Consider the following 27,864-nt stretch of genomic DNA (forward strand, 5'->3'; position numbering starts at 1 on the left):
ATACAAACAAAGTAAATGCTTATAATTACATATACGCTGCATATTCCAAAGTTTAACATATTTATCATCGCAAACAATAACAATGAAGTGTTCTAAACATGGACGGCTACTTATAATATGGGAAATGGGTCGCTATCCGGTCTGCCGCAGTTGTGACACAGCGTTTTGAGTGTAATTGTTGATTTGGTACTAATTAACAACAATCACCAGAAAGAGAAACTAATAGTTTGGTTCCAGCTTCAAACTCAATGGGACCTAAAGCGTGACTGCTGCAGAACCATGTCATTTTGTACGAAGAAAAAGAAAAAAAAAAGATTATTCAGTATGCATTATTGAGTTCTTTGAAATCGTTAGTAAGCCATTTTTTGTAATGTACAAACTTTAAAACTTATCTCTATTTAATGTGCCCCTGAAAGGCATTATCCGGCTTTGCATGCGACTTTTTTACTTTCTTACATTTTATATATGAATAGGACGTGAATTAGCTTTTGAAGAAAACCTTTGAAGTAAAGATAAACGTTTTATTTCATAAATATAAGATGGATATTGATTATACGTCAACCGACCATTCTGTCAGCAAATCATGGAGTCGAATGTACAACAAACACACTTTAAGCGACGATCCCGTAGCTGTTGTGAAGCATTTTGAATCATATGCTCAAGTGTACGATCACGACTGCAAAGAGTTAGAATTCAGTGCTCCTGAGGAATTTGGCAACACTTTACAGGCCGAAATGGATGACAAGATGTTTAAAAGTCGAAGTGCTAATGTCTTGGATGTGGCTTGTGGTTTGTATTTAAAATCTAAAAAATATTTAGAACCAGTTCCTAAATATAAAAATAAAATACAAAAATTACTGACGCTGATCGTCTGTCGCTCCCCTTGAATATTTTGTATCCTGAATATTGCGTTATTCGCCCATCAAAAAGACTAAAAATTTTCGCACAGTGTGACTTATAAGCACATAATCTTGTTTTACGGTAACAATCGAAACAATTAGTCACTTATAAACACCAATTTAAACCGTCGACAGGCACAAGAGTTTAAAGTATTGTGAATTCTACATGCATGTTCTATCCACGATCAGGTACAGGACTTGGTGCGGAAGGGTTGCTCAAACATGGATACAAAGGAAACATCGACGGAATTGACGGAAGTCAAGCAATGATAGAAAAAGCAAAGAAAAAGGGCATTTACAGGTTTGTATTTCCAACAGTATTTTTAACAATTGTCTGCCGCAAAAATCGTGTTTGAAAAGACCAACTATTATTACAAGTTTTGGGACAAGGATCGTGGAACTAAACAACTTTAGAATGATCACATACTTCAAGATAAGACATTTTATTACAGTAATAAGATGTCGACAAAAATAATTCCTAAACAAAACCAAAATAAAATGCGATGAAAACATCTATAGCTGTGCCTTCGCTGCCAAACTAGGGCCCGCGGCCGGCCCGCGAAGGGATTTGGTCTTGAGATATACTTTGGAAAAACTAAAACTTGAAACTGATGAAAGACAAAAAAGCATTAACACAACAAGTGTAAGATTTTGTCGACCTAGATCAGGGGTGCACATGCGGTCGCAGGGACGAGTTTATGCGGCCGTGAACATGTATGCTACAACATATGTACTGGCGGTCGTGACATGAGTAATACTTAACTTATTATGTATTTCGATTTCATGGCTGCTGCAAACGTATTTTGTGGGAGTGACCTATATATTCACAAAACGCATAAATGCCTTAAAGGCGGTTTGTTACATGACATTGATACTGGAAGTATCAATGCCTTCATTATAGTGTGCAAACAAAATCCTACGTGGCTCTTGCTTATTTTTAAGGTTATCCTGTCCATCGGAAGTTTAGTGATCCCTGGCCTAAACTAAAGTACCAAAGGTAAAATGCGCTGCTAAAAATCGCACAAGCCGTTTCTTACTTAAAAAGGCAGTACAGCCTTTAATCCCTACGTTGGAATCGTTTATGAAAAAGTACTTTATTTTTTGAATAGCTCGTGGAGCACTTAAATCAAAAAAGTATGTTGACAATGACACAACACCATTTTTACATGTACCAAAAGTAGTATCATTAATGTTTTAGATCTTCAAAAGGCCACAAACAGATATATTAATGCGCTCTATACTTACAAAGGTTCCAAAAACAATAATTTACACTTACAATCACAAATAAGATTAAGTAACATTCATAAAAGATACGTGTTTGTTTGACAGAAATCTTGCTCGGGGTATACTTGAGCCCAACACACCTATGCCATACGCAGACAACGCTTATGACGGTTTAATCTGTATCGCTGCTTTGTCAAAAGGCCACGTAAGCCCGGAGCTCTTAAAGGTACGTAACAAATAAAGTATATTTAAATGTTTACTCCCAGGTTTATATTTTTACTTGTTGCCAAATAATCAAATCCATGACGCCTCAAGGACATGTTTATTCTCCGAATAGCCTAAATACAAAATTACTGACACAATACAGAATGTTTTCATAATGCAGAAAATCTAAACCAACAAATTTTCAACAACCTTGTCGAAAAGAATAGTGGAGAACTTGGTTGTACCACCAATGTGATAGTCACCTGTATCAAACAACAACAGCAAAGATATTTTTTTGCAAGTTCACTTTGCGTTTGTGTTTTCAGAAGACCAACTTGTCTTTTACTTAGCACGTACATTTAGGTACAAAAAAAGAAAAATAATGTAACGTTCCTAAGTTAACCTTTTTACGCGATAGATATACTAACGTAAAAACTCACAGTAGAAAAGGTTTGCTAAATACCGATAGGTGGCGCAAAGAGTGCAGTTATTTAAAATAACAGTGAGACTGGAATAGAGTTGGTCCCAATTTTAATATAACAAACTAGGTTTTTAGGTTGATTTTATTGTTGTTATAATTATAAAACCTCAGACCAACCCTAACAGCCCTAACCGTCAGAATTTGTCACATAAATGGCATTTAAAACATTTGTGTCCCCGAAAATTGACGAACCTGGCTATTGTGAGTTCTTAGTTTTCTTCTTCGGGAGGTTTGTTCCCCACTTGTACTTAAAAAACATATATAAAAAGGCCGTGAATAAAATTAAAAATACTCACTTAACAGCCTTAAACGTTGCGGTACCTTTTTCAGGAATTTGTAAGAATCACCAGAAAAGGAAGTCCGATTATTTTTTCGGTTCGAAACAACGAAAGCAACCAAAGTTACATTGATCAGTTCGAAGCAGTTGTCAAGGAATTAACTAACCTTAAAGCATGTGTGGAGGTCAAACGATCGACAATTGTGCAGTATTCAGTCGACTTATCGAACGACCAAGGCCATCCAATGCAATCACTTCTATGCTGTTACCGTAAAGTTTAATGTATCGTAAAAAAACTCATTTACCAGACATGAAATAAACGATTATGAAATTATAGTACGTGCGCGTAGGCCAAGTACGTATACGCGCGTAGGCCTAGTTTTTTACCCTTACACAGTTTTCCAAGACGAAACAGAAGCTTGTCAATTCTTGCTAACTTATTAAACGATTCGCGCCATTTCCGAATATGCAACCAATATATATAAAACCTTAAAAGGACTCGTCAAGGAAAAATGTCAATGCAAGTAAACTTGTTGGTGAAATTTAGAAAATGCACAAAAAAGTTGGTTGGGTGAGAAATCATAAAGTTTACCGTTTAAATGCTGGAAAAAGCTTGAGTACAAAATTTTAATGCTCTGCGTGCCGCATTTCGCACGCGCGCCACGTGTTGGACACCCCTGGTTTGAAGCATTATTTCCCATTATTTTGTAAGTTATGATGGCTCATGCCAGGATATATTTATCAGACCTAAAAAACTAACTCATACCAAGTCTGGTACCAATGCCAGCTTTAAGTTACATTATATTCAAGAACAATAATGTAATTATATCTAATATACATCTATAAAATGCAACTTAACAAAACAGTTCTCTGCATCAACCCTATTTGTAGCCATCACATTTTTAAACGAAGTTAAAGGATACTAAGAGCAATAAAACAATTTACAACAGTTTGTGAAATTTTTTTTTCGACTAGACATGTCAAAGTAGTGTAACTGATCAACTGCTGCCAGGAGAGTATTGTCTCTGATACGGTATCAGTGATACCCTAAGCCGGTGGTTCCCAACCGGGGAGGAATTCCTCCCCAGGGAGGAATTTTATGAGTTCAGGGGAGGAATTTCATAAAAACTGCAAAAAAAAATACATTGGAAATGTTACAGAATATTTCTGTGTGTACATTATTATGTCCATTATAATTTGGACCCAGTTCACATTTGGTAAAGGATTCTGAATGGACATCCCTAATTATAAGGTCTATTTCAAATTGCTATAATTTTTTATGTTATATTTGTTTTTCTTCTTATGGGGAGGAATGAATAGTTCGAAAATGGGCGAAGGGAGGAATGTAACAAAAAAGGTTGGGAACCACTGCCCTAAGCCCTAAGGACATATTTCTTTCTCTAAGAAAGCGAAGTAAGTTGTAAAAACAGCCTGAGAGAACTTACTTGTTGAAAACTGATAATCAGAAACATCTATTAGAAATTAGAAAATGTTAATCAAAAACAGGTTTTCTGTCAATCGACAGTCCGTGAGGTGACTTTTTGGTTGCCCGTGTGGTGACCGATTGCTACCACATTGTTAGGCGGTTTTAACGCATAACAAGCGTCCATATTTTTTGATAGTAGGGTACTGCGATGCCTTTGCTGTAGAACTATTGCATTTTTGGAGTAATATGCTTCTTATTTCAGCAGAAACAGATCAAAACGTCAGTCAAGGTTTCGAGTCAATCGACAGTCCGTGTGGTGACTTTAATATTATGGTACTGTGATGACTTTCTAGACAAATATTGTATCTTTAGAGTAATGGTAGTCTTATTTCAGCAATAGCAGAGCAAAATGTCGGTCAACGTTTTCCGGCAATCGAAAGCCCGTGTGGTGACTTTTTGGTTGCCTGTGTATAATGACCGATTGCTACCACCGTGTTAGGCGGCTTTAACTTTAACGCATAGAAAGATTCAATACTTTTTATACTTGGATTCTGTAATGCTTTTTCTATACAACTATTGTATTTTTATAGTAATTAGCAACTTATTTCAGCAGAAACAGATCAAAACGTCGGTCAAGACTCAAGATATCTTTAAGAAACAACTTCATACTTGCGCGAACAAAAAGGGAGATGGCAAGCTTGGTAATGAGAAATGCCATTCGCGTTTCGCATGACTGACTGCCCATTTGGTGACTGCCCGTGTGGTGACTTTAGGCTACCAACCCTGGTGAATGTATACAACAGCAGGTTTGCAGTTTGCGCTTGCATATACTTAAATAGAAGTGTTTGCTGGTTTGTGGTAAACATTTGTAAAGGTTTTCAAGCGGTAAACATTTTAACTACTTTCTTTATCATTAAAAAGAGAAGAGATATGTATATTATGTTCTGTTGTTGTGTTGTAAGTTGTCTAAATATTATTTAATGCATTGCATTTCTTTTATATTTGTCTATCAGTCTTTAGTTCTGTATACCCCATTAGCTGTAAATTTTTGAGTCAATACAAATAAAAACAGCTTAAAAAGCCTGTAGTTGCCATAATGGGGTCAATTATAATCATCAGAGGATGAAACTGTTGAAAGGTAGGCGATATTTTTTTAACCAGCAGTGGCAGCAGTAGTAGTAGTGGAAGTGATTTTTGTTTGGAAGTGATGGTGACGATTCTGATGATGAATTTACTGCTAGTGCTAATATAGTAGATGTAAAAATTAACTAGTACGTGAAGAAAACAAAAACCCCGAATCATCCGGTAAGTCAAAAGATGCACATAGCACAATATAAGCTTAAAAACATTATGTTAACAGCTAACTTCTCAAGTGATAAGATACATATATATTTGTGCGCATGGTAGGCTCGCGCATCGGATGTGAGGGGTACATGCTACATGCAATTTGATGCGCTGTGCGCAGCTTCCACAAACTGCAGTTTTTTAACATTTACTGTACCTACATTATCACATAAAACCTCTTGCTAAACTGCAAAGGCATATGTCCATTCTGTATATGTTTTGAAAGAGTATGTCCCCTTTCGTTTTACGGGTACGCTAATAATGGGTCTAACTATCGGAAGCTCCTTAACATTAACATTATGATCGGCAATGATTTGTCTTATACAAATAGAAACAAATAGCTACACAAATTACGTTTACTTACAAACGAAGTAAATGCTTATCTAAACCGTTGCACCGAACTAGACTTTATAATTACATTTTCGCTGCATGCCCTATGTGTTACATTGTTACCAGCGCAAATACTAACAATGAAGTGTTCTAAAAAACGGAGGGCTACTGAAACAGTTCAGATAACAGTAGCTGGGTGATGGTATAAACCAGTGGTTCTTAACCTTTTTGGTGTAGTTTCCCACTTAAGTCAATCACCAACTTCGAATTTCCCCCTCTGTTATTTTTATAATCATGTTTTGTGCCCTACGTTAACAAGAAATATTCTTTAAATGAAATAATTTTTGTATACTGCAAGGTATACTGCAATCTTATTTAATTTAAATAGTGCTTCTGTGAGAGATTAAACTGTTTGGAATACTGAAGAGCCTGCTCTACTTGCATTAGTCATTCATTGCATCACAATCAACAAAGGAAAGGCTTTTATTCGCGAACAACAGCAAAGTCATTGATGGTTTTAGTCTTGTCTGTGATGTAACAAACGGCCTTTGTTAACAAACGATTTGTACATGTCTTGTAAGTTGTAACCCTTGGTTAAATCAATCTTACATGTTGTTGCAGAAAATTTTTAGTAAAGTATCTTTCAACGGTTAATTCAAAGCCGGATTCGACCATCGAGCCCGAGTTTGCTCTTTTCAAGCTTACATAATTTCCCACCGAAAACATTAAATTTCCCACCGGTTAAGAACCACTGGTATAAACTCTGCTTTTTCCCAGCATTAGCAATGAAGGCTGCAGCGGCATTATAGTCGTCGGGTGGTTGCGAGGTATTTGAGAAACGGGTCGTAGACTATCCGGTCTACCGCAGTTGTGACACAGCGTTTTGAGTGTAATTGTTAATTTGGTACTAATTAACAACAATCAGCAGACACAATTACATTTACTTAACAGTTAGCACAACACAAGAAATTGTTTTAGGAATTTTACCACTAGGTTAGAGAACTAATAGTTTGGTAGCAGTTTCAAACTAGCGTGACTGCTGCAGAACCATGACATTTTGTAAGAAACGGGAATAAAAATGCAAACAAAATATTCAGTTACATTATTGAGTTTGACTCGTTATAAAGCCATTTTTGCAGAGTACAAACTTCAAAAACAATAAGCTGAACAAATACAAGTATAAGGTTTTATAAATTAAAAATTGCGGGTTGCTACGTAACGCGTGTACAAATTGGTCAAAGTTAACGTGACTTACGAAATTGCCATCGGCCTAAAAGGCCCTGTTATGCCAATTGGCATACATTTTAAAAATATAGTCACAAGCTGATACTATACATAGGGACATTGCATACTTATGGGCAGAAGAAATGCATTTTCCGGCTTTGTATGCGACTTTTTTGTATTTTATAGGCTGTGAATTAGTCAAAAAACCTTTGAAGTAAACAAAAACGTTTTATTTACAAACAAAATGGATATTGATTATACGTCAACCGACCATTCTGTCAGCAAGTCATGGAATCGAATGTACAACAAACACACTTTGAGCGACGATCCTAAAGCTGTTGTGAAGCATTTTGAATCATATGCTCAAGTGTACGATCACGACTGCAAAAAGTTGGAATTCAGTTCTCCTGAGGAATTTGGCAAAACTTTACAGGCTGAAATGGATGACAAAATGTTTAAAAGTCAAAGTGCTAATGTGTTGGATGTGGCTTGTGGTTGGTATTTAAAGTTAAAAAAATATTTAGAACCAGTTCCTAAATATAAAACGAAAATAAAATATTTCACTGACGCTGATCGTCTGTCGCTCTTCTTGAATATTTTGTATGGAATTCCTGAATATTGTGTTATTCGCCCGCCAAAAAGACTTCCAATAATTTCGCAATGAGTGACTTAATGTTGTTTTATGGTAACATTCGAAACAATTAGTCACCTAAACACTTGAAATTAAAACCGCGGAGGGAATACAGGAGTTTAAAGTATTGTGCATTGCACTTACATGTTCTACCTACGATCAGGTGCAGGACTTGAGTATTTTGTTCCTGAATATTGTGTTATTCGTACTGCTAAAAAGACTTCCAACAATTTGGCACCGTGTGACTTGTAAGCATGTAATGTTGTTTTGCGGTAAGATTGGCAACAATTAGTCACTTAAACACCTGACATTTAAATAAACCGTCGATGGGAACACAAGAGTTTGAAGTATTGTGTTTGTACTTACATGTTCTATTTACAATTAGGTACAGGACTTGGTGCTGAAGGATTGCTCAAACATGGATACAAAGGAAACATCGACGGAATTGACGGAAGTCAAGCAATGATAGAAAAAGCAAAGAAAAAGGGCATTTACAGGTTTGTATTTCCATCAGTGTTTTTACCAACACTGCCGCAAAAATTCCTGTTTAAAAGTGTATGTTTTGGGGCAGGGATCGTAAACCTAAACAACTTTAGAATGATCACATAAATAACTTCAGATAAGTCATTTTATTACAGTAATAAGATGTCGACAAACATAATTCCTAAACAAAACCAAATTAAAATGCGATGCCTTCGCTGGCACCAAACTAAGGCCGTGGCCATTTGGTCTTGATATATATTTTGGAAAAACTGAAACTTGAACCGTTGAAAGACAAAAAAGCATTAACACAACAAGTGTAAGATTTTGTCGACCTAGATCAGGGCCGGGTGCACATGCGGCCGCAGGGCGAGTTTATGCGGCCATGAACATGTATGCTACAACATATGTACTGACGGTCATGACATAACTAATACTTTACTTATTATGGATTTCGATTTCATGGCTGCTCCAAACAGATTTTGTGGGATTGACCTAGATTCACAAGAGGCATGAAACGCCTTAAAGGCAGTTTGTTACATCACATATAATACTGGAAGTATAAATGCCTTTATTATGGTTTGCAAACAAAATCCTATGTGGCCCTCGCTTGTTTTTAATGTTATCCGATCTGTCGGGAGTTTGGTGATCCCTGCCCTAAAGAGAAGTAACGAAGGTAAAATGCACTGCTAAAAATCGCATAAGCCGTTTCTTACCCAAAAAGGCAATACAGCCTCTCCCTACTTTGGAACCGTTTATAAAAAAGTAGTTTATTTTATTGAATAGCTACAAAACACCATTTTTTGAGTACCAAAGGCAGTATCATACAAAGCAGTATCATTCATGTGGTTGTTTAAATGACCGCAAACAAATATATTACTGTGCTCTATTCTTACAAAAGTTACGAAAACAATAATTTACACTTACAATCACAAATAAGATTAAGTAACATTCATAAAAGATACGTGTTTGTTTGACAGAAATCTTGCTCGGGGTATACTTGAGCCCAACACACCTATGCCATACGCAGACAACGCTTATGACGGTTTAATCTGTATCGCTGCTCTGTCAAAAGGCCACGTAAGCCCGGAGCTCTTAAAGGTACGTAACAAATGAAGTTTATTTAAATGTTTAATCCCAGGTTTATATTTATGGGTCCCCTTCCCTGAAGGGGACACATATTGTTTTTGTCTATATTTTTTTTTCTTTTTTTCTTTTTTTCTTTTTTCTTTTTTCTTTTTTCTTTTTTTCTTTCTAACGCGGATTTGTTCCCACGTTTTGGTCAAGAAAGAATGGTTCAAACTTTTTCAAATTTACACACATTATAGATATTGGTCTAAAGATGGTCCATGTGAATTTTGACCCCGTTTGATTTCTCGGTTCACCCACAGTCCCCCAAAACGTGAAATTTTTAAAACGGCTATACTTGCTAAAGTACTTCATTTAGGAGTTATATGCTTTGTTGTTTGGTGCAATATAAAGTATTTCAAAGAATTTTGTACCTTAAAAAAAGATTTACCCATTTTCACCCCTTAAACCCCAAAATATTCGTTTCTGTCTAACGCTGGTATGTTAAATGCGTTTGGTCAAAAAAGAGTGCTTTAAATGTATTCAAATTTGCACAGATGTTAGTTATTGTTCCGAATTTGATCCTCCTGGAGTTTGACCCCAAACGACCCAGCGGTTCACCCACAGGCCCCCAAAACGAAAAAAATTTAAATCGGCTGTACTGACCCAAGTACATAATCTGTGGGTTTCATGCTTTGTTGGTTGGTGCAATGTAAGCTATTCTAAAGAATTTTGTAACTTTTTATTGGATTCACCCATTTTACCCCTTAAACCCCAAAATAATAAGTTTTAGGCCAGAAATACAAGCCCCAATGTGCTGAAATGTTAAACAATTGTTTGCAGTAGGTTATTCGTTCAGTATTTAAAAAATTGCCTTAATCCGCCAAATAGTTACTTTTACAGTCCATAACATGTGTACACTGTCAGTTAAATAGAAGTCTCAAATCTCAAGGTAGTAATTCACTTGTATACGATTAAGGCGGTGAATACAGCGGGAGTGCTCAGAATTCACTCGTTTATGATTAAGACGGGTGAATCAGCGGGAGTGCTCAGCTTGACGTCCGGACGGACGTTTTATGAGACAGTCGTGTTGGTGATTAGAAATCAGCTGTTTTTGCGCAGCCATCCTATGTCGTTTTATTAAGTTTTTAAGCTCATCTTCAGTTTTGGAAAATTGTGTTTAAAAACTGACCTTGAACGACAATATCAAGGTCAAAGCATGAGATTAAATTGAAAGTATTTTTCCTGTTCTTATTTACTGTTTTTTGTAATTATATGACAAAAATGATGCAAAAAGAATACGGACAAAACTTTTAAAGTTGGGTTAAGGCTAAAGTTGGTTAAGTTTTTCCTTAAGAATCTAAAAATAACCAGGATGTTTGTTTACCATAAATCCGCAAAAACGCGCGTGTGGGGACCCATTCGTTTTTGCTTGCAAAAACAATCATATGTGTAGATCAAATGATGTGTATAGTAAATTGGTAAATATCTGACAATGATTGTGCCCTATTTTTACTGATACCAAATCGCATGTGCATATGTGTGGGGACCCATTAGATTATGCTTGCAGAAACAATCATGTTATAAAGTGCCAGGAAAAAGATAGGGACCCAATTCCAAATATATATCCATTATAAATATAGTAAGTGGTATATGTCAGGGGTCGGCAACCTTTTTTGCACTGCGGACCGTTTTTGAAACTAAAATTTTATCGCGGACCGGTCTTCAAAAAACTACAAATATTTAGCATTGAAAACACTTAAATTAGTTGATCATCCCCGGGATACATGGGCAAAATGTTTTATAGTATTTAACCTGAAAAATTATACGGCCCGGTAACGAACTCCTCGCGGACCGGTACCGGGCCGCGGACCGGCAGTTGCCGACCACTGGTATATGTGATACATCGTTAAATATGATGTAGTATATATAAACTGGCAATATATAGGAAAACCACTATTCTAGTTTTACTTGTTGCAAAATAAGCAAATCCTATGACGCCTCAATTTTTAACCTGCTCCGCTTGTCATGTTTATTCTCTGTAGCCTATAGCCTAAATACCAAATTACTGACACAATACAGATTGTTTTCATAATGCAGAAAATATATTTTTTTGCAAGGCAGACAAATGACATAAAATTTTGTTCACTTTGCGTTTGTGTTTTCAGAAGACCAACTTGCCTTTTACTTAACACGTACATTTAGATACAACAAGCGAAAAATAATGTAACGTTCCTAAGTTAACCTTTTTACTCGGTAGAGATAATAACGTGAAAACTCACAGTAGAAAAGGTTTACTAAATACCGGTAGGTGGCATAAAGAGCGCAGTTATTTAAAATAACAGTGAGTCTGGAATAGAGTTGGTCCCAATTTTAATAGGTTGATTTTATTGTTATTATAACTATAAAACCTCAGACCAACCCTAACAGCCCTAACCGTCAGAATTTATCACATAAATGGCATTTAAACATTTGTGTGCCCCGGAAATTGACGAACCTGCCTCTGTGAGTTCTTAGTTTTCTTCTTCGGGAGCTTTGCTCCCCACTTGTACTTAAAAAACATCTATAAAAAGGCCGCGAATAAAATTAAAAATACTTACTTAACAGCCTTAAACGTTGCGGTACCTTTTTCAGGAATTTGTAAGAATCACCAGAAAAGGAAGTCCGATTATTTTTTCGGTTCGAAACAATGAAAGCAACCAAAGTTACATTGATCAGTTCGAAGCAGTTGTCAAGCAATTAACTAACCTTAAAGCATGGGTGGAGGTCAAAAGATCGACAATTGTGCAGTATTCAGTCGACTTATCGAACGACCAAGGGCATCCAATGCAATCACTTCTATGCTGTTACCGTAAAGTTTAATGTATCGTAAAAAAACACATTTACCAGACATGAAATAAACGATTATGAAATTATAGTAATGAAATCTGCAGACCTTTAGCCATCTTTAGGAAACCTACAACGAAAACAACACGTCAGCTAGCTTTGGCATAATATTTCAATTTGTTACTTGAAGTATTGATAGTTGTCCACAAAAATATTACGCATAAAAAAACACTTTTTTGAGTAAAACTGGAAAATTTGGATAAATGTAGCTATATAAAATGTATTCTAAACGGGCGGTATAGTTTGGCGTTATTCGAGGGTAATTCGCATTTCTTTTTCTCACTTCCAGCGTAAATTACCGGATTGAATTTTAAACTTAGCGCCACAAACCCAGCCACCACCTTGCCAAAAAAATTGCCAAGACGCAAATTTGTCGAACCACATAAAATTTAAATAATGCACAGTTTGATTTTGACTTTGAAGTGCACATAAAACGAAAATTTATGTCAAACTTAATTTTGTTCTTTTGATAATGCCACTGGCCTTGTCATTTTTGGGTAGTTTCCCTAAACAAGGACATTGTTGAATATATAACCGAATTCCGCGCGAATATGTTCCCAGTCAGTTTGGCTTTTGCTAACGTGAGGTCGCCGGCAATTGTAAGAGACTCAACATGTCCACTATCAAGTAAGTCACTAACAAGTAAGACACTTTTTTTTAGGATACACATATATATTCTTTTTACAATGATTGATTACTTAAGCCAGAAAAAGTCACAGTTTTATAGGACCTATCTGTTACACTTTAACTATCTTAAATGACTTGATATATTAAGTTCATGTGTTGAGTGTAATTTAGGGTTCCTCTATTTCCCGGATTTTTTAACTCCCGGGAATCCCGGGATTCCCGACCGAAAAATGTGCCGATTTTTTCGTGGATAATTAAGTCATTGCAATCGCTAAAATTAGTTTATTTTCGCTGGAGGCATATAATTAGCCACGATTTTGTCGATTAAACTATATTTGCAATCTTGTTTGAACGTAAACAAGATTCAGAAATTACGAAAAATAAATTTGCTTTTCCTAGTACCGCTGGGTGGCACATTTTCGCAAAAATAATTTACCATCTCGTATAAAAACGCTTACTTACTTTATCATTACAATTACAAAACGCCGTATTTTGGTAACAGCTAGCAGAAATTTAAACATTTTTGTTATTTTTTACAAAATTAACACGTTTTTGCTTGTTTGTCTGTTTCCCGGGAATTGAAAGCAAATTTCCCGGGATTCGGGAACGTAATTTTGCCGGGAAATCCCGGGAATTTCCCGTCGAGACATTCCCGGGAAGGAACCCTAGTGTAATTCACTTTCATTAGTGCAATACATTTTTGTTTTGTTTTTGACGCAAACTATTGTTTGCACCAGTGGTTTTCAACCTGTGGATTGTGACCCCCTTTATTACCAATTTTGGGGTTGTTTGCCAATTTACTGGTTGCCGTGAAGGCTTTTGACAACAATAAAAAGTAATAATTATCAGCAGTAAAAAATAACTATCCTTAACTTATAGTTTACAAAGGGTTATGTTTCAGTATTTCGATCGTGGCTTATTATAAAATTACAATAAAAATAAATGATTTGTTATGTAACATAATTGGCTTACTAAACTTGCCACTGTGCAGTAGAAAAAGGAACACAACAGAGAGTAAAATGGGATGATATTGGATTGCGTATTAAGCAAGTCAGTATGGTATGGCAGGTTAACCAGTTGTAAAAAATGAAAGAACTAGTAAGCTTGAAGTCTTGGGCTTGTTTCTTTTTGCATAATGTCAAACTTAAATCTAGTTGTTGACAGAGATAAAAGAGATGAGATGAGTTTATTTCACTTGGTAAAAATAGCGACACTATAGCACTAAAAAACAAAAAACAAAAATTATAAAAAAACAATGGGAATTTTTTGAAGAGGTTGACAGTCACATTAGTAACATCTGAATTTAGCTGCCAGAGTTAACATCCTAAGCATGCTGTGGCCAGTTTAAAGGGATTTTACCCCTAAATATATATTTGTCAGACCTAAAAAAGTAATGTATACATAAAATTTTTGGCAATTTGTAGGGACCATAAACAAGTTTTTATTTCCTCACTCTGTAACAAGCCAAATATTATTAAACCTCCAATCTAAGCATCTTTCTGTAGAGATAATTTGTAACTGGCATGATTAATAATAAGCCTGGTCCCAGTGCCAACTTATCTCATATTCAAAATCAATAATGTAATTATACATCTATAAAATTCAATTCAAAAAAAAAATTCCCATGTAGTTTTACCTTTAAGTTGTCTACAATAACAACATTTGTAGCCATCACATTTTTAAGCAAAGTTTAAAGAAAGTATTGGAGCAATAAAAAAATTTACAACAGATTGTGAATGTGCTTTCTTCTAACCAGACATGTCAAAGTAGTGTAACTGATCAGCTGCTGCCAGGAGAGTGTTGTCGCTGATAGCCTAAGGGCGTATTTCTTTCTCTGAGAAAGCGAAGTCAGTTGTAACACAGTTGGAGAGAACTTACTTATTGAAAACTCTTAATCAGAAACATTTAGTTTCGAATTACTAAATGTTTATATTAGCAGTTTTACAGTGGCATACTTCAATTGAAGTGTTTGTTGGTTAGCGGTAAACATTTTCAAAGGGTTTTAAGTGGTAAACATTTTTAAACATCTTTCTTTATCATTAAAATGAGAAGAGATATGTAACCTTATGTCTTTAGTTCTGTTTACCACATTCATTGTAAATTTTTGAGGTAACACAAATGGAAACAGCTTAAAAAGCTTGTAGTTGCCGTAATGGGTTCAATTATAAGTTCATCAGAGGATGAAACTGTTGAAAGAGTAGGCGATAATTTTTCAACTAGCAGTGGCAGCAGTAGTAGTAGTGGAAGTGATTTTTTGTTTGGAAGTGATGGTGACGATTCTGATGATGAATTTACTGCTAATATAGTGGGTGTTAAAATTGACTAGTAAGTGAAGAAAACAAAAATTTTGGATCAACTGGTTTGACATGCCTGTAACGGATTTGTTTGGGCTTTAACTGTGACAATGTATCTGTTAAAAGATGTACATTGCATACTATGATCTTCTTTAAGTATTGTATTAACAGCTAAAATTTCAAGAAATAAGATTTATATATAGTATTTGCTTTTTTCAGTGAAGGAATTTTGTTTGGAATGGGAAATCCCCTTCTGGATATTTCTGCACAAGTTGCAAAGGAATATCTTGAAAAGTAAGCATTTATTACTAGATGAGTAAAATCCATACCCAATAACAATTACTTACAAATGTTCTGGGATGTTGGCAGAAGGCCTATTCCATGTGCAAAGAGTTACAAATTTACACTGTCAGTTAGTTTATGTACAGCTCTCATTGTCCCAACACAGGTGATCAACTGTATGTTATTACAGCATGTACTTTTAGCTTCCTATTTTAACCCGGGTCAATACTAGGATTTACAGTAAAAATCCAGATCCACAATTATCTAAAGTTGCCTTCTGAAACTTCTGAATCTAGCAGCCCCTGTATTTGAATTATTTGAGTAGTATTTGTAAATGTGTTTCCGGACCAGTGTCCAGTACATGACTGCTGTTTACAATGTTTTTCTACCTTTTAAAATGTGCACACAAGTTTTACAATGCTTTAATTTGTCCTAATGATTGTGTGGTTTAGATATGGATTAAAAGAAAATGATGCAATTCTTGCTGAGGACAAACACAAACCAATGTATGATGAAATGGTGAAAACTTTCCCAGTTGAGTATTTGGCTGGAGGTGCCACTCAAAATTCAATTAAAGTTGCTCAGGTCTGTTGTGTACAGTTTTTACTTTTAAATATGACTTTCTTATAATACTAAAAACAAGGTTTCTAGTAATTAATAAAGAGTTGACTTACTTTAGAAAAGTTTTTGGTATGTTATTGTTTTATGGTTTTACTTAATTTAGTTCAAGTTTAACACTAAAATTGGTTGTAGCTGCATTTTCGTGGATGGTTTTCATTTTTTTAGGTGCATAATTTTCCTCAATCTGAATTTACATATTATTGCCAAAAATACTTTAACATCATTTGTAGTTATTTTTAGTGAAATTGACAGTGTTACATGTGGGCAGTAAAAATAGAAGAAACTGCACAAACATTTGAAACCAGGTATTTTTTGTAATTTCTTAGTGGATTTTGAAAAAACCACAAGCTACAACATTTGTTGGAGCAATTGGTGATGACAAATTTGGTGAGATCTTGAAGGAGAAAGCTGAGGGTGTGGGTGTACGGACGGCTTACTATAAACAAAACGAAGAACCAACTGGATTGTGTGCTGCCCTACTGTGTGGCCATCACAGGTTAGTATGATTACTGCAGTGACTCAAATAGGAGATAAACACTTTGTAAAACACTATTTGTAGAGTTAAATTTTCTTTTGGACTTAAAATAAAATGCGTTATGTTGTACTGATAAAAACTGTTGATTATGCATTTAAAAATGGTTGATACTAAATACATTTGCTTCTGTAGATCATTGTGTGCATATCTTGCTGCTGCCAATACATTTCAGTACAGCCATCTCGAAAAACCTGAAAATTGGGCTCTAATTGAACAAGCAAAGTATTATTATATTGCAGTAAGTTGATAAATGTTTTCATTCTTGACTTTTATACAAAATGATAAGCTGCATAGAATAAAATCTTTATGTTACCAAACATTTAAATTCCTTTCAGGGCTTTTTTCTAACAGTTTCTCCTGAAAGCATACAGGCAGTTGCCAAACATGCATCACAAAATGGAAAGACTTTCATGATGGGATTGGCAGGTCAGTTGTAAATGTTCAAGTTTTCTAAATTCCTTCAATAATTTTTTTGTTTTTTTAAATACTTTTCTGCAACTATTCATTGTGTTGGTCACATTGCAGGTTCTTGTTTAACCAATTGTCAGTTTTTTTCTAACGATGGTTATTATGCCATGCCTAGATTATCTTGATTGCTCTCTTCCTTTACACACAAGTTTGCCAAAACATATTCAGGACTCCTTTTTAACTGTTTATTATGTCACCATCTATGTTACCCTTTGTTTTGCATGTTTTTTTTTTATATTTTGCTTCCAGTGTAAATAAAACCTATATGCTGGATAGGCACGCCACCTTGGCCTGTGGTGTATGTTTTCGTGCCAAGAAATTGTATAGACCTGCTAAAGGGCAAATTGTTGTGATCTATGTACAGTCAGTATTACATGTGTATACATTTTATTATGCATGTACCCAACTCCACAACAGAGCAAACTCTGCTGCATTTTGTGCTTGTTCCATGACAGTTTTATCAAGAGTTTAAGTTTTATATTGGAAATGGGTCAAACATGTGCTTTACCATGGGAAGTGACATATGCTCTGTAACAGTAAAAAAAAATGCTGAGTCCTTGAAACCATGCCCAAGCATTTGTCAATTTCCCAAGCATTTGCCTGTGTCTAGTGTGTGCAAAGTTCGTTTCTATGCACTACATCTCAAAAGAGTGTGTTAATTTGCTCAGTGCCGGTGTTTGCCCAAGCTGGCGGCTAGCTCCACTGTTTAAACGTACCACGTGTTGCTCAGTGTGACGCTTACCTATGTTAACCATACATTATGATAGGCAATTATAGTGTACAATATGTGTTTGCCAAATTAGCTCATTTTATAATAGTAAACTACCAATCCTTGGCATTGACTAAAATAGTCTATTTCATTACATGTATACAATACTAACTATTTTGGAAGCTGATGGTTAAGTAATGTGACAATAGAAAACACTGTTGTATTTAATTAAACTAAAGATAAAAAACGGGAAGATATGACCATTTCCCTTCTTCCTTTAAATGTAACCTAGCTATACAAATGTGCACTGTAATAAAATAACGTTATTTCTAGCTACAATATACTTGTTTAACTTATTGCTTGTTTGTCAGCTCCCTTTATCAGTCAATTCTTCATGGAGCCACTTATGAAAGCAATGCCATACGTCGACATCTTATGTGGGAATGAAACTGTAAGTTGAATCCATCTTGCTCTATTACTACTCTTTTCTGTATCGGATGTTATGCTGTTTTTTTGTGTTTTACTTTAAATGTGCGAATAGTAAGTCGTTTCAGGTAGTGATGACTGTAGCGTTTCTAGCACTTCAATAAAGTACACATGAAATTTATACGTATTAGCGGTGTTATCAATTCATTAAAATTACACCAAAAAGGTGTTACGATGACAAGAGATCTTTTTTAAATGAGACCCATTGGACGTCTGATCTGTTCGAATCTCAAACAATTGGAATTATGAAGCTATTGCATTTACAGGAAGCTGCGGTTTTTTCGCAACAACAGAATTTTGGAACCGAAGATGTCACTGAGATAGCAAAGAAAATCGCAGCCTTGCCCAAGGTGAACAGCAACAAACCAAGGATTGTGGTGATTACCCAAGGAGACCAGGCTACTATTGTAGCGAACGGTAAGATTATTAAGGCCGGTTTTAATGCATAACCTTCAAAAGGCGAACACATTTGTGCAGTTTGTTTGGAGGCAAATGCGGACTTGTAAGCTTTAGACGGCTAAGCAAATGTGTATAAAACTTTAGCAGAAAGTACTCCTGCGCGATTTTCAAGCTGTGACTGGTATAAGTGATGTATTGGGACGAAATAAGCTGTTATTTTTTTAAAAAACCACAAAAACATCAAACTCGGACAGTGTTCCGTTAAATCTATGTAACATCTAAACAACCATCATACTAACTAGACTAGACACATCGTTTCTGTTCTTTTTGCCTATTTAATTAAACGTTTACCGTTTACAGGACCAAATGATGTTACTCGCTATCCCATTATCCCGCTGGAAAAGTGCAAAATTGTTGACACTAATGGCGCTGGAGATGCGTTTGTGGGGGGTAAGATTGTGTTAGTGACGACAATGTTGATTTAATCCTCATTAGTTTTTGTGTTAACACAGCTTCTTACATAGTCGTTACCTTATTTCATAGTTTAACTTCACAGATTAAACCAAGGATTAATTCTCTGCTTTTTTGGTGGAGTTAGAAGTGTTTTTTGCTTTTGAACATAGGTGTTAAAAAAAACAGAAAATAAAGAAAAAAACAAGCCAATATATTTGTAAAAAAAGACTTGGCGTTTCGACACATGTTTAAGTCTTGCAGCAAGTAAAGCCAGTAAAAAAGCCTAGAAAACGAGGTCAATTTTGCTGTTTGCCATCGAACTCTGTTAACAAATTAACTTTTTTTATTTTAACAGGATTTCTTTCCCAGTTGGTACAGAACAAACCAATTGAAAAGTGTGTTGCCTGTGGTCATTACGCTGCTAATGTAATCATCCAAAGGTCAGGGTGCACCTTTCCCGATGAGTGCACCTTCGAATGAGAAATATTCATCACATAAGTTCATGGTATCATGAACGTACAAAACGGTTTCGAAAGTAGCTTCCTTAACGTTTCAAGACTTGCAAATTAAACTAAATTAATTGTGCGCATCAACCCCGTGTAATTTAATTTTTCTTTATTTTAATTCACTGCGTGTTTGGAAGCTAGTTCCGAATCCATTTTTCCGTCCACATGGTGTGGTTTAACGTTGCAATTGCATAGAGAAAAAAACGGCCCAGATTCCATGCTGGCCTGAAATTAGTGTCCGAAACCGATTTGGTTTAAACAAAAACTTGCATCAGACCTTAGTGAAATTGCTGTGCAAATGCGTTCAAGTGTCAAGTCAATCCCCCTTTTTCTTACAAATCCAGTCTAAACCCAACTTATACCTTTGATACATGTATTTTTGATGGTGGGTACGTCTTGACATTAAATAGAACCGTAGTGTTTTAGCGTTGTTGAATAAAGTGTTACATCTAAGTTTATGAAACATTTATGTAAGTGGCGGCTCATGCTGTAAGATAATCGACTGCTATTTTTACGACGATAAAAAGGAGTCACAAAAACGTATTGGTAGTGCAAACATGTACAACCGATGTCTAAAATATTGGGTAATTGTAAGACAACAGTCCAGGCAAGTCGCCCATAGTAACTACTGTTTTCGATTGATTTTTGAAGGCACAAACACTCTTCGATTTGCCCATTTTTTTGTAACAATGGATTTTGAAGGAACGAACTTTAAAAATAAAAACGACATTCCTATGCACACCTTTGTCTATTATTGCAGGGATACAGATACGAAGCATAGAGCACTAGTGACAGCTGCAAAATTACACCACAAAGGTGTAAGGTTATATTATACACAAAGCTAGCCAAAATTTCTTACCCACAGACGTGTATTGTTGTATTGAACAAAAATATAAGTATCAATTAAGTGCGATAACATATGCGATAATTCACGTGACAACACAACATGTGAACTGTGTGGGCAATTAAATAGATCCTTGTACGACACGAGCGCTGTTTGCGTGGAAACCCAAACGGGTAACATATAACGTATCTTTATACCAGCAATAAACTTTTCTTTTAAAAGCGCAAAAAACTTCAAAAACTTTCTCGACATAAATATTAAGTACTAATATTTGCCTCCAGTCACATCTTAAACAAACTGCAGCGGTTTGCTCATTATAACACTTTACCCTGAACAAAATGCAAAAAAAATTTGAGCAGCATATCATCGCCAACGATATAAGACTTTAGTCAACTAGTTATATAACAGTGATAACTTGGTGAAGATACTGCATGGCTTAAACCAATTGGGGCATTTGTTTTTTGGTATGGGCGTTCTTGGGCTGTCATTTGTTTCTCCAATCAATAATTTGAGCAGTTTGTGATGTGGTCGTTTGGACATGGTCGCAAGTCTACAAAAATCATTTAGTGGCATAATTTTGTTCTCATTTAGTTTTTAGGAGAAAGGCAGTTAACAAACTATGCAGAATAAAATAAGTATATATTTGCTGCTTACCTCAAAAAGTGCAGGATTCGTATTATGAGGGTGGAACCCTGGTTTTGAACATTTACCAATAACATTCATTCCATGATGTGGCGTCAACATGAAATATCCTATCTGAGAAAAATCACATTTCAAATTATTAAATATTTTGCACCATTTTATTGTAGTAGCAAAATCTCTATTACTGAGCTGTGTACAACTTCAAATTATGTAAGATTCAAAGTAAATTGATTTAAAGGAAATAAATACGGTAAAGAACTGCCAGAACCAAATATTAGAAAAAACTCTATACACAGACTATTTGACTCTGGATTACCTCATTAAATTTTCCTGAACAGACAATGGCAACTGACTCTGACATGAGACATTGATATGGATAATGTGTGTGAAGGTCAACACTAGATAGAAAAGCAGTCTGGGAAGGATGTGTCTGCATAGAATATGAACCACAATCATATTATGACATAAAATTTAAGAAAATTACATCACAACCAGTCTTTTTCTCACAACCAAAATATTTCCATACTCCTGTGCATTTACAAATTAAATTGGACTGCAATATGATAAGCATTGGTATCTTTTGTGTACAGCTGCTAGGTTAAACATACATGAATCCATCCAAGGCAAATTCCATCATATTCGTCTTGAAAATCCCACATGTCTTCTTCTCTGGTTGTGTCACAACTATCTGGTGCCCCTTTTTGGTGAGGCAAAAGGACATGTGTGATCACAAACACTTCATTTGCCTGAAACGAGAAAAACAGTTTAATAAGCCAACTAGGTTGCACAAGACACTGTGTAATCTTGTCATGTGCTTTCACTTTTTAATCTATCTTAATTTGAGTGGGGATTGCTTTACCTAAAAACAAGCTATTTGGTTGTGCAACAACAAGCTATTTGGTTACGCAACAATAAAATTATGCTATCAAACCATTTTTTCTAAAAAAAAAACAGTTTTGAATATGAACGTGTCTCAGAAGTGAAAAATAGTGAGTTTGATGAATCAGGTAAAACAGTGAATTAGAGAAAATTACTTTTTACGCAAAAGCTTTAATTAAATGTTTAACCATTTCTACAAACAAACATTTGAAATTGGTAATTTCAGTAAATAAATATGAAATATAGTGGCTGATACATTGTTAAAGAGCCCTGGCACCGGGAAAGCTATAATGAATTAGTGTTTAAAACACAAAAATTAATGTTATGGCAAATATTACAGTTCAAAATTTGCCAACACTGGCACTTCGCAGATATTTAAAAAAAAATACTTTTCAATTTACTAAATTAGTACTTGTAACTTCTGTTCCTCTCTTGTACAAAACAATCAGTGAGATTTACCAGTTTGCCAAACAGCACACCGCATGTCTCCACGTTCCTGGCAGTATTCGCTTTTGCATATTTCATGAAGTCCAGTGGCAGATTACTGGGGCAAAGGATAGTTCGCAAACCATATTTGTTTTTTGTCTGTGTCAGGGAACTGTAAGAAACCACAAATATTACATTTTGTTACAAGCAGAAACTTATGGGTCCGCAACACATGCAAAGTTGTAAATGGTGCATTTTATAAAACTAACTGTGATAAATTTTGGTGATACAAGTTTAAACAGGGCGACAAAAATTTTTGCATGTATAATAATCTTGCTATGCACAACACAACTAACCAAATCACATTCAATTTGGCCATTGCTTGAATAATTTTCCCATGTTAGGGGTTAGTGGGGTAAATATATAGGATATATGACAAATTACAACAAAGGAAACCTCAAAATAAAAAATCTGTTTCATATAAGTTTGACATCATTTAAAAAAATCACCCATTTAAGGTGGGTAGTGGGGTAACTGATTGAGTTAAAGAAACACTTACGCAGCAAATGCAGTTGACGACATATCATTTTGTGTTTTGCTTCCAGATGATGTTTTCGCAGTTTCATTTGGAACTTGGCCACCGAGTGTGACAGGTTTAAGGTTTCGATCAAATGTTGGAACAGGGGCTGTAAAAGATTGTTTGGGTTGAAATAGTTATCCTGTACACATAACAGTGATATGTCCAAATAAGTTGTTAATTTTCGCTACAAATAACATTCATCATTTACTATCATACAAAAAATGATATTGATCTATACACAAAAGGCCAATCAAGGCCTGACTTTCAACCAAAAATGCAACAACCTGATTTGCAATGTTGAAGGTATAAAGTTAAACGAACTGTAAAACTGATTTTTTTATCTAACCTTTCTTAAATTCCCATTATTACAGATGTAATTCAATTTCAAAAGCTGAGTTCATTTAACTTTGAGGCTTTATTTTAAGAAAAATTTGTCAAAAAGTTTAAAAATCAGGAAGATAAAAGACAAAAAAGAAGATTGTACAATTCCCATGGGTCAGACTTCTTGAAACAGTAACTCTTTTTTGCATATTAAAACCTTAACTACTTTGTTCAGACCATAAATACGGTTTGCTTACCAGGCGCAGGGGTGTAAGGCTCAACTTTTAATTGCTGGGGTTCAGGTAAAACAGGTGGTGGGGCAAAATCCACAGGTAATAAAGGTCCACTGTCATTAATTGATGTCTTGGCAAATCTAAAACAACAACATTTGGCAATTCCTTGGAAAAAACTTGCCAATCATATTTTTTCATTTCTCAAACACAAAAATCTGCCTAATAACATATCCAATTGGTTCACATTTTTTTTTTAAATAACCACAGTATGACATTTCAAACATATTGATAGGCTGGATATTCACAATCCGCATGCAATTAACCAGATTTGTCCGTACACAAGCTTGTCTTTGTTGGCCAAAATATTTAGAACCACAAATTGTACACCCATGAAATTTGATCTTCATATTATCTTTAAAATGAAACTACAATATTGACCTAAATAGCAGACAAAAGTATATGGTAGATTTTGTATTCCAATTTAACATACTGAGCTTCAATGGCAAGTCTCTCTTCTTCCAACTCTTTTCTTTTCTGCTGTTTAATAAAAGCATCAATTTGCTGTGCTTCTAACATTCGCAATTCCTCTTCTTTTTCTTGCATTAATCTTTCTTCCTCTTTGCGCCGCTTTTCTTCTTCCTCTTGTGCCAACAGTAATTGCCTCTCCTGATAAATACATTGGTTGTATTGGTATTTTGGTTGTAACAATATGCTCAGAGCAATAAATACATAAAGTATTTACGTAAAAATTGTTATTTTAATTTGCAAAAGATTTGAAAAAAAAAGGTCGGCAACCCCTGGCACGCGTGCCAACGTTGGCACGCGAGAGGGTTTTTCATGGCACACCAACTGATTTGCATGTTTGTATTGAAGTAACAATTTAACATGTTACACTGCTTGTTTCTTGTTTTTACTATGCCATTGAGTTAAAATTTAGCCTTGCATGCACAAACACTCCGCTTTCTCTTTACTATTAATAACTGCTGGCACGCACTACTATTATTTAGCAAAACGTTGGCACGCGGGGTCATTAACACATGGAAATAACAAGTAAATTGGCACGCGTCGTGTAAAAGGTTTGCCGACCCCTGCTCTAGACATCAATTTGATAAAATTTACTTTTAACTGCATAAATGGTTCTTGATCATAAGATAAACGAAACTTTATAGTAGATAATGATGACTAACGTAATAGGATACAGAATGGATAACTCAATGTATACCTTCTCTTGGAGATATTTTTTATGTTCTTGTTCATATTTCTGCTTGAGAAGCTTTTTTAAATGTTCAGCCACCTCAAATGCAATCTTTAAACCTTTTTTGTTTGCTGCTTTCTCCGAAGGGGGGACTTTACTGTATGCAGGATGTGTTTTTAGTTTTTCCAGTGATAATCTAAGAAAAATATAAGTCATATAAATTTAAGATAAATTTTTGTTTTGTTTTTCAACTATGTAAGTTTTACAAAATTTCACAGTTATTGGTATACTTACATGATAAATTTCGCATAGAGCACATATGAGTTTTCATAGTTTTTTTCCTCGTAATAAACTCCTGCCTGCAACACAAAGTTTTGTTTACAAAATAAATTCATTTTATTCAATACAAACTTAAAGTACTGGGTTTGGTCCCAGACAAAGTTAAACTTATCAAAAAAATCATAAAAAAACAAAGTGAGTTGGTTGGTATTTGTAACCTACTACACAGTAACAAACAGATCAAACACTGATCCCATTGACAAGTAATTCAGCTTTGATATTACAGACAAAGAGAAATATACAATACAGAACTTGCGATGTACATACATTTACAAAAAACCTCGGCTGAACAACTACAATACATAGCCATAAAAAGCATTACATGCATAGTACTTGAAATAAGATCTATACTTTACTAATAACCAGTTATTCAAAATCCACATTCATGTTTACCATTCTTAAAATTTCCTGACAGGATCGGTAGTACCTCCTAATAGGCACATGTTTATTGATATCAATTTGCCCCATGGCGAACAGACTTCTTAGCCTTTCCGTTGGTGGAATAGAAGCACGGTCCCCTGTCATGGTGTGGATGTCACTGCATAACACTAACAAACTTGTTCAAGCTGGTGTTTAATGTTGATCTAAAGCAGAGCAGTGATTGTTAAACAAGAAAAAGCATAACATTAATAATAATTTGGCAATGGGCAGCCTTTGCACAACACCTAAACAGCAGTGCACAGCAGGTATTACATATTTCCCCCATAAGCATACATAAAAAATACACAAGCATTGGAACACAAATAATTCCAAGTTAAAAAAAAATTTGAGCACACTTTAACAGCAGACATGTTTTGTCAATTTGTTTTTTTTTGAGTTAAAAACTAACTTTTACAGTTTTGAGTTTTGTTAAAACACAAAACTGCAATGTTTAACAGTATTTATACGAAAAGACAAATATTTTTGGATATAAGTTTTTGTTTGTTACACATTAATTTTAAAAAAAGAAATAAAATTTTGCACTGTTGGCTTGATAAACATAATAAAATATATTGTTTTACCCAATGCAACACTAATTGATAAAAAAAACTATTTAAAATCTAAAAAGCTAATTGTTTCCAAGATGGTAAAACATACACTTTTACAACAGATTGATAAGGGTAAATGATTTCAAATAACTTGGATGTAAGAGGAACAGTATACAGAGTTTTTATATTATGTAGGAAAAATTACAAAAGTTAAACAATTAGCACACTGTAGGTAAAAAATGGAACAGTTTTTGGTATTGCTACAGATTTTGAACTTGTAAGGTTCAGGGTAGGAAACACAGCCTAGTGTATGAAAAATACAAAGTTTTGGTTACATACTTGTGTTGACAATATTCAAAGGTTTTAAAAACCAAGCAAATGATAGCATTACCATTGTTTGCAGCAAAATTTAGTTGTAAGTTTGACACCAACAAAGGCTGCCAAAAAGGGTTTCATAAACCATATAGACGTCTATATTACCAGAAACAGTGTGTATTAGTATTAGTTAAGCTTCAATGAAGTCTGGGTCGTTTGTCCAAAGGACTGCTGCTACCCCCTCCTCCACCAGTTGAAGGGTGCTTATGTTTCGGGCCTGTCACACTTTGCATTGACTGTTGCATGCTATTTCCTTGCTGTGCTTCAACCTGTGCTCGTTCATCATCATACTCAATACATCCCATGCCATCCAAGCGATGCAGACTCACCCAACCTTTCCAGCACACACAGACACCATTCAATATAAATGGAGCTTTCAGGTGCACTTTTCCTGGTTCACGCTCAAAGTTGACATATTCCTTTGGTGGTGGAATTCCTTGTGTATTTTCAACTGTCCATGGATAAAACTGCAGAGTAAAATTTGTGCCCGAGCTGACAAATGCAATTTCAGCTTTGCCAGATCTGCAACTGCTTTGAAACCTTAGCTGACGCTCCTCAACTGCTCGATCTCTAAATCCAGTATACTTAATTTCTGTTTCCCTACTCAACCGACGAAAAAGCTCATTCGATTCATAGGTAGCACGCTGATCAGAAACAACTTTTGGCATTTTCCACGTTAAAAGCACCTTACATGCACAGAACCTAAAACATTTCCAATAAAAATGGTTCAGAGTTCAATTACTTCAATATGATGTTTTTACCACAAAAACTAAAAAAACTCTATTCAACGTTTACAACTATATCAATTGAACACAAAACAGCAAAAACACACAAAAATTCAGTCATTCACAATTCACATTTCACATTGAACGAAAATAAATGGAAAACCACAGAGACTGAGCATTTTCGTCACGCATTGTTGACCTCGTCACGAGTTATGAACATCATCTTTCTTTCGGATTCCGAAATGTGCAAAAACTCCAAACGACGGAAACTAGAAATACGGAATGTACGGTTAATAAGACGAAAAGGGGGAAATTTGAAGGGTGCTCCAGAAAGGTATCAGCGGTTTCAGGTCAAATAGTAAACACGAGAGCCGGAGTGTCACATCTTTTTTACCAGTAATGGCTGATTTCTATTGATTACCGCTTTTTCTCACCACAATTTGTGTTGCAATCTATTGCGTTGTGTGACGTAACAATCAATTG

General features: G+C 35.1%; 5 protein-coding genes across 10 annotated transcripts; 3 read left to right on the forward strand and 2 right to left on the reverse strand.

Moving 5' to 3' along the window:
• Nucleotides 1-479: 479 nt before the first annotated feature.
• LOC145233208 (methyltransferase-like protein 27) lies at nucleotides 480-4,010 on the forward strand. Its single transcript, XM_080097884.1, has 4 exons — nucleotides 480-789; nucleotides 1,089-1,200; nucleotides 2,229-2,349; nucleotides 3,139-4,010. Exons 1-4 carry the CDS (start codon nucleotides 540-542, stop codon nucleotides 3,364-3,366), a joined length of 711 nt encoding a protein of 236 aa, XP_079954010.1. The 5' UTR covers nucleotides 480-539; the 3' UTR covers nucleotides 3,367-4,010.
• A 115-nt stretch (nucleotides 4,011-4,125) lies between these two features.
• On the forward strand, nucleotides 4,126-12,503 carry LOC145232077 (methyltransferase-like protein 27). Of its 5 annotated transcripts, none has more exons than XM_080096581.1 (5): nucleotides 4,126-4,844; nucleotides 5,122-7,903; nucleotides 8,426-8,537; nucleotides 9,501-9,621; nucleotides 12,223-12,503. In XM_080096581.1, exons 2-5 carry the CDS (start codon nucleotides 7,654-7,656, stop codon nucleotides 12,448-12,450), a joined length of 711 nt encoding a protein of 236 aa, XP_079952707.1. In that variant the 5' UTR covers nucleotides 4,126-4,844; nucleotides 5,122-7,653; the 3' UTR covers nucleotides 12,451-12,503. The 5 variants fall into 5 exon arrangements, with proteins under 5 accessions (XP_079952707.1, XP_079952706.1, XP_079952708.1 ...); XM_080096580.1 differs by having other exon boundaries at nucleotides 5,125-7,903; XM_080096582.1 differs by having other exon boundaries at nucleotides 4,126-4,711; nucleotides 4,774-7,903.
• Nucleotides 12,504-13,015: 512 nt separating this feature from the next.
• LOC145232076 (adenosine kinase-like) lies at nucleotides 13,016-20,593 on the forward strand. Of its 2 annotated transcripts, none has more exons than XM_080096578.1 (10): nucleotides 13,016-13,101; nucleotides 15,615-15,689; nucleotides 16,130-16,262; nucleotides 16,625-16,794; nucleotides 16,966-17,071; nucleotides 17,169-17,259; nucleotides 18,382-18,461; nucleotides 18,763-18,913; nucleotides 19,256-19,345; nucleotides 19,704-20,593. In XM_080096578.1, the coding sequence occupies exons 1-10, from the start codon at nucleotides 13,088-13,090 to the stop codon at nucleotides 19,826-19,828; spliced, it is 1,035 nt and encodes a 344-aa protein (XP_079952704.1). In that variant the 5' UTR covers nucleotides 13,016-13,087; the 3' UTR covers nucleotides 19,829-20,593. The 2 variants fall into 2 exon arrangements, with proteins under 2 accessions (XP_079952704.1, XP_079952702.1); XM_080096576.1 differs by lacking the exon at nucleotides 13,016-13,101 and adding an exon at nucleotides 14,978-15,426.
• Nucleotides 20,594-20,705: 112 nt separating this feature from the next.
• LOC145232075 (STAM-binding protein-like A) lies at nucleotides 20,706-25,838 on the reverse strand. The gene is made up of 11 exons (XM_080096575.1): nucleotides 25,707-25,838; nucleotides 25,269-25,333; nucleotides 25,002-25,170; nucleotides 24,270-24,445; nucleotides 23,804-23,919; nucleotides 23,205-23,331; nucleotides 22,679-22,817; nucleotides 21,949-22,086; nucleotides 21,657-21,770; nucleotides 21,353-21,454; nucleotides 20,706-21,248 (listed from the first exon to the last, which is right to left on the reverse strand). The coding sequence occupies exons 1-11, from the start codon at nucleotides 25,836-25,838 to the stop codon at nucleotides 21,183-21,185; spliced, it is 1,344 nt and encodes a 447-aa protein (XP_079952701.1). The 3' UTR covers nucleotides 20,706-21,182.
• Nucleotides 25,839-25,896: 58 nt separating this feature from the next.
• On the reverse strand, nucleotides 25,897-27,772 carry LOC145232078 (core-binding factor subunit beta-like). Its single transcript, XM_080096584.1, has one exon. It carries the CDS (start codon nucleotides 27,322-27,324, stop codon nucleotides 26,794-26,796), a length of 531 nt encoding a protein of 176 aa, XP_079952710.1. The 5' UTR covers nucleotides 27,325-27,772; the 3' UTR covers nucleotides 25,897-26,793.
• Between the last annotated feature and the right edge of the window lie 92 nt (nucleotides 27,773-27,864).

The sequence above is a fragment of the Phallusia mammillata genome, chromosome 6 (assembly GCF_965637545.1).
Source record: "Phallusia mammillata chromosome 6, kaPhaMamm4.hap1.1, whole genome shotgun sequence".
NCBI classification, from domain to species: domain Eukaryota; kingdom Metazoa; phylum Chordata; class Ascidiacea; order Phlebobranchia; family Ascidiidae; genus Phallusia; species Phallusia mammillata.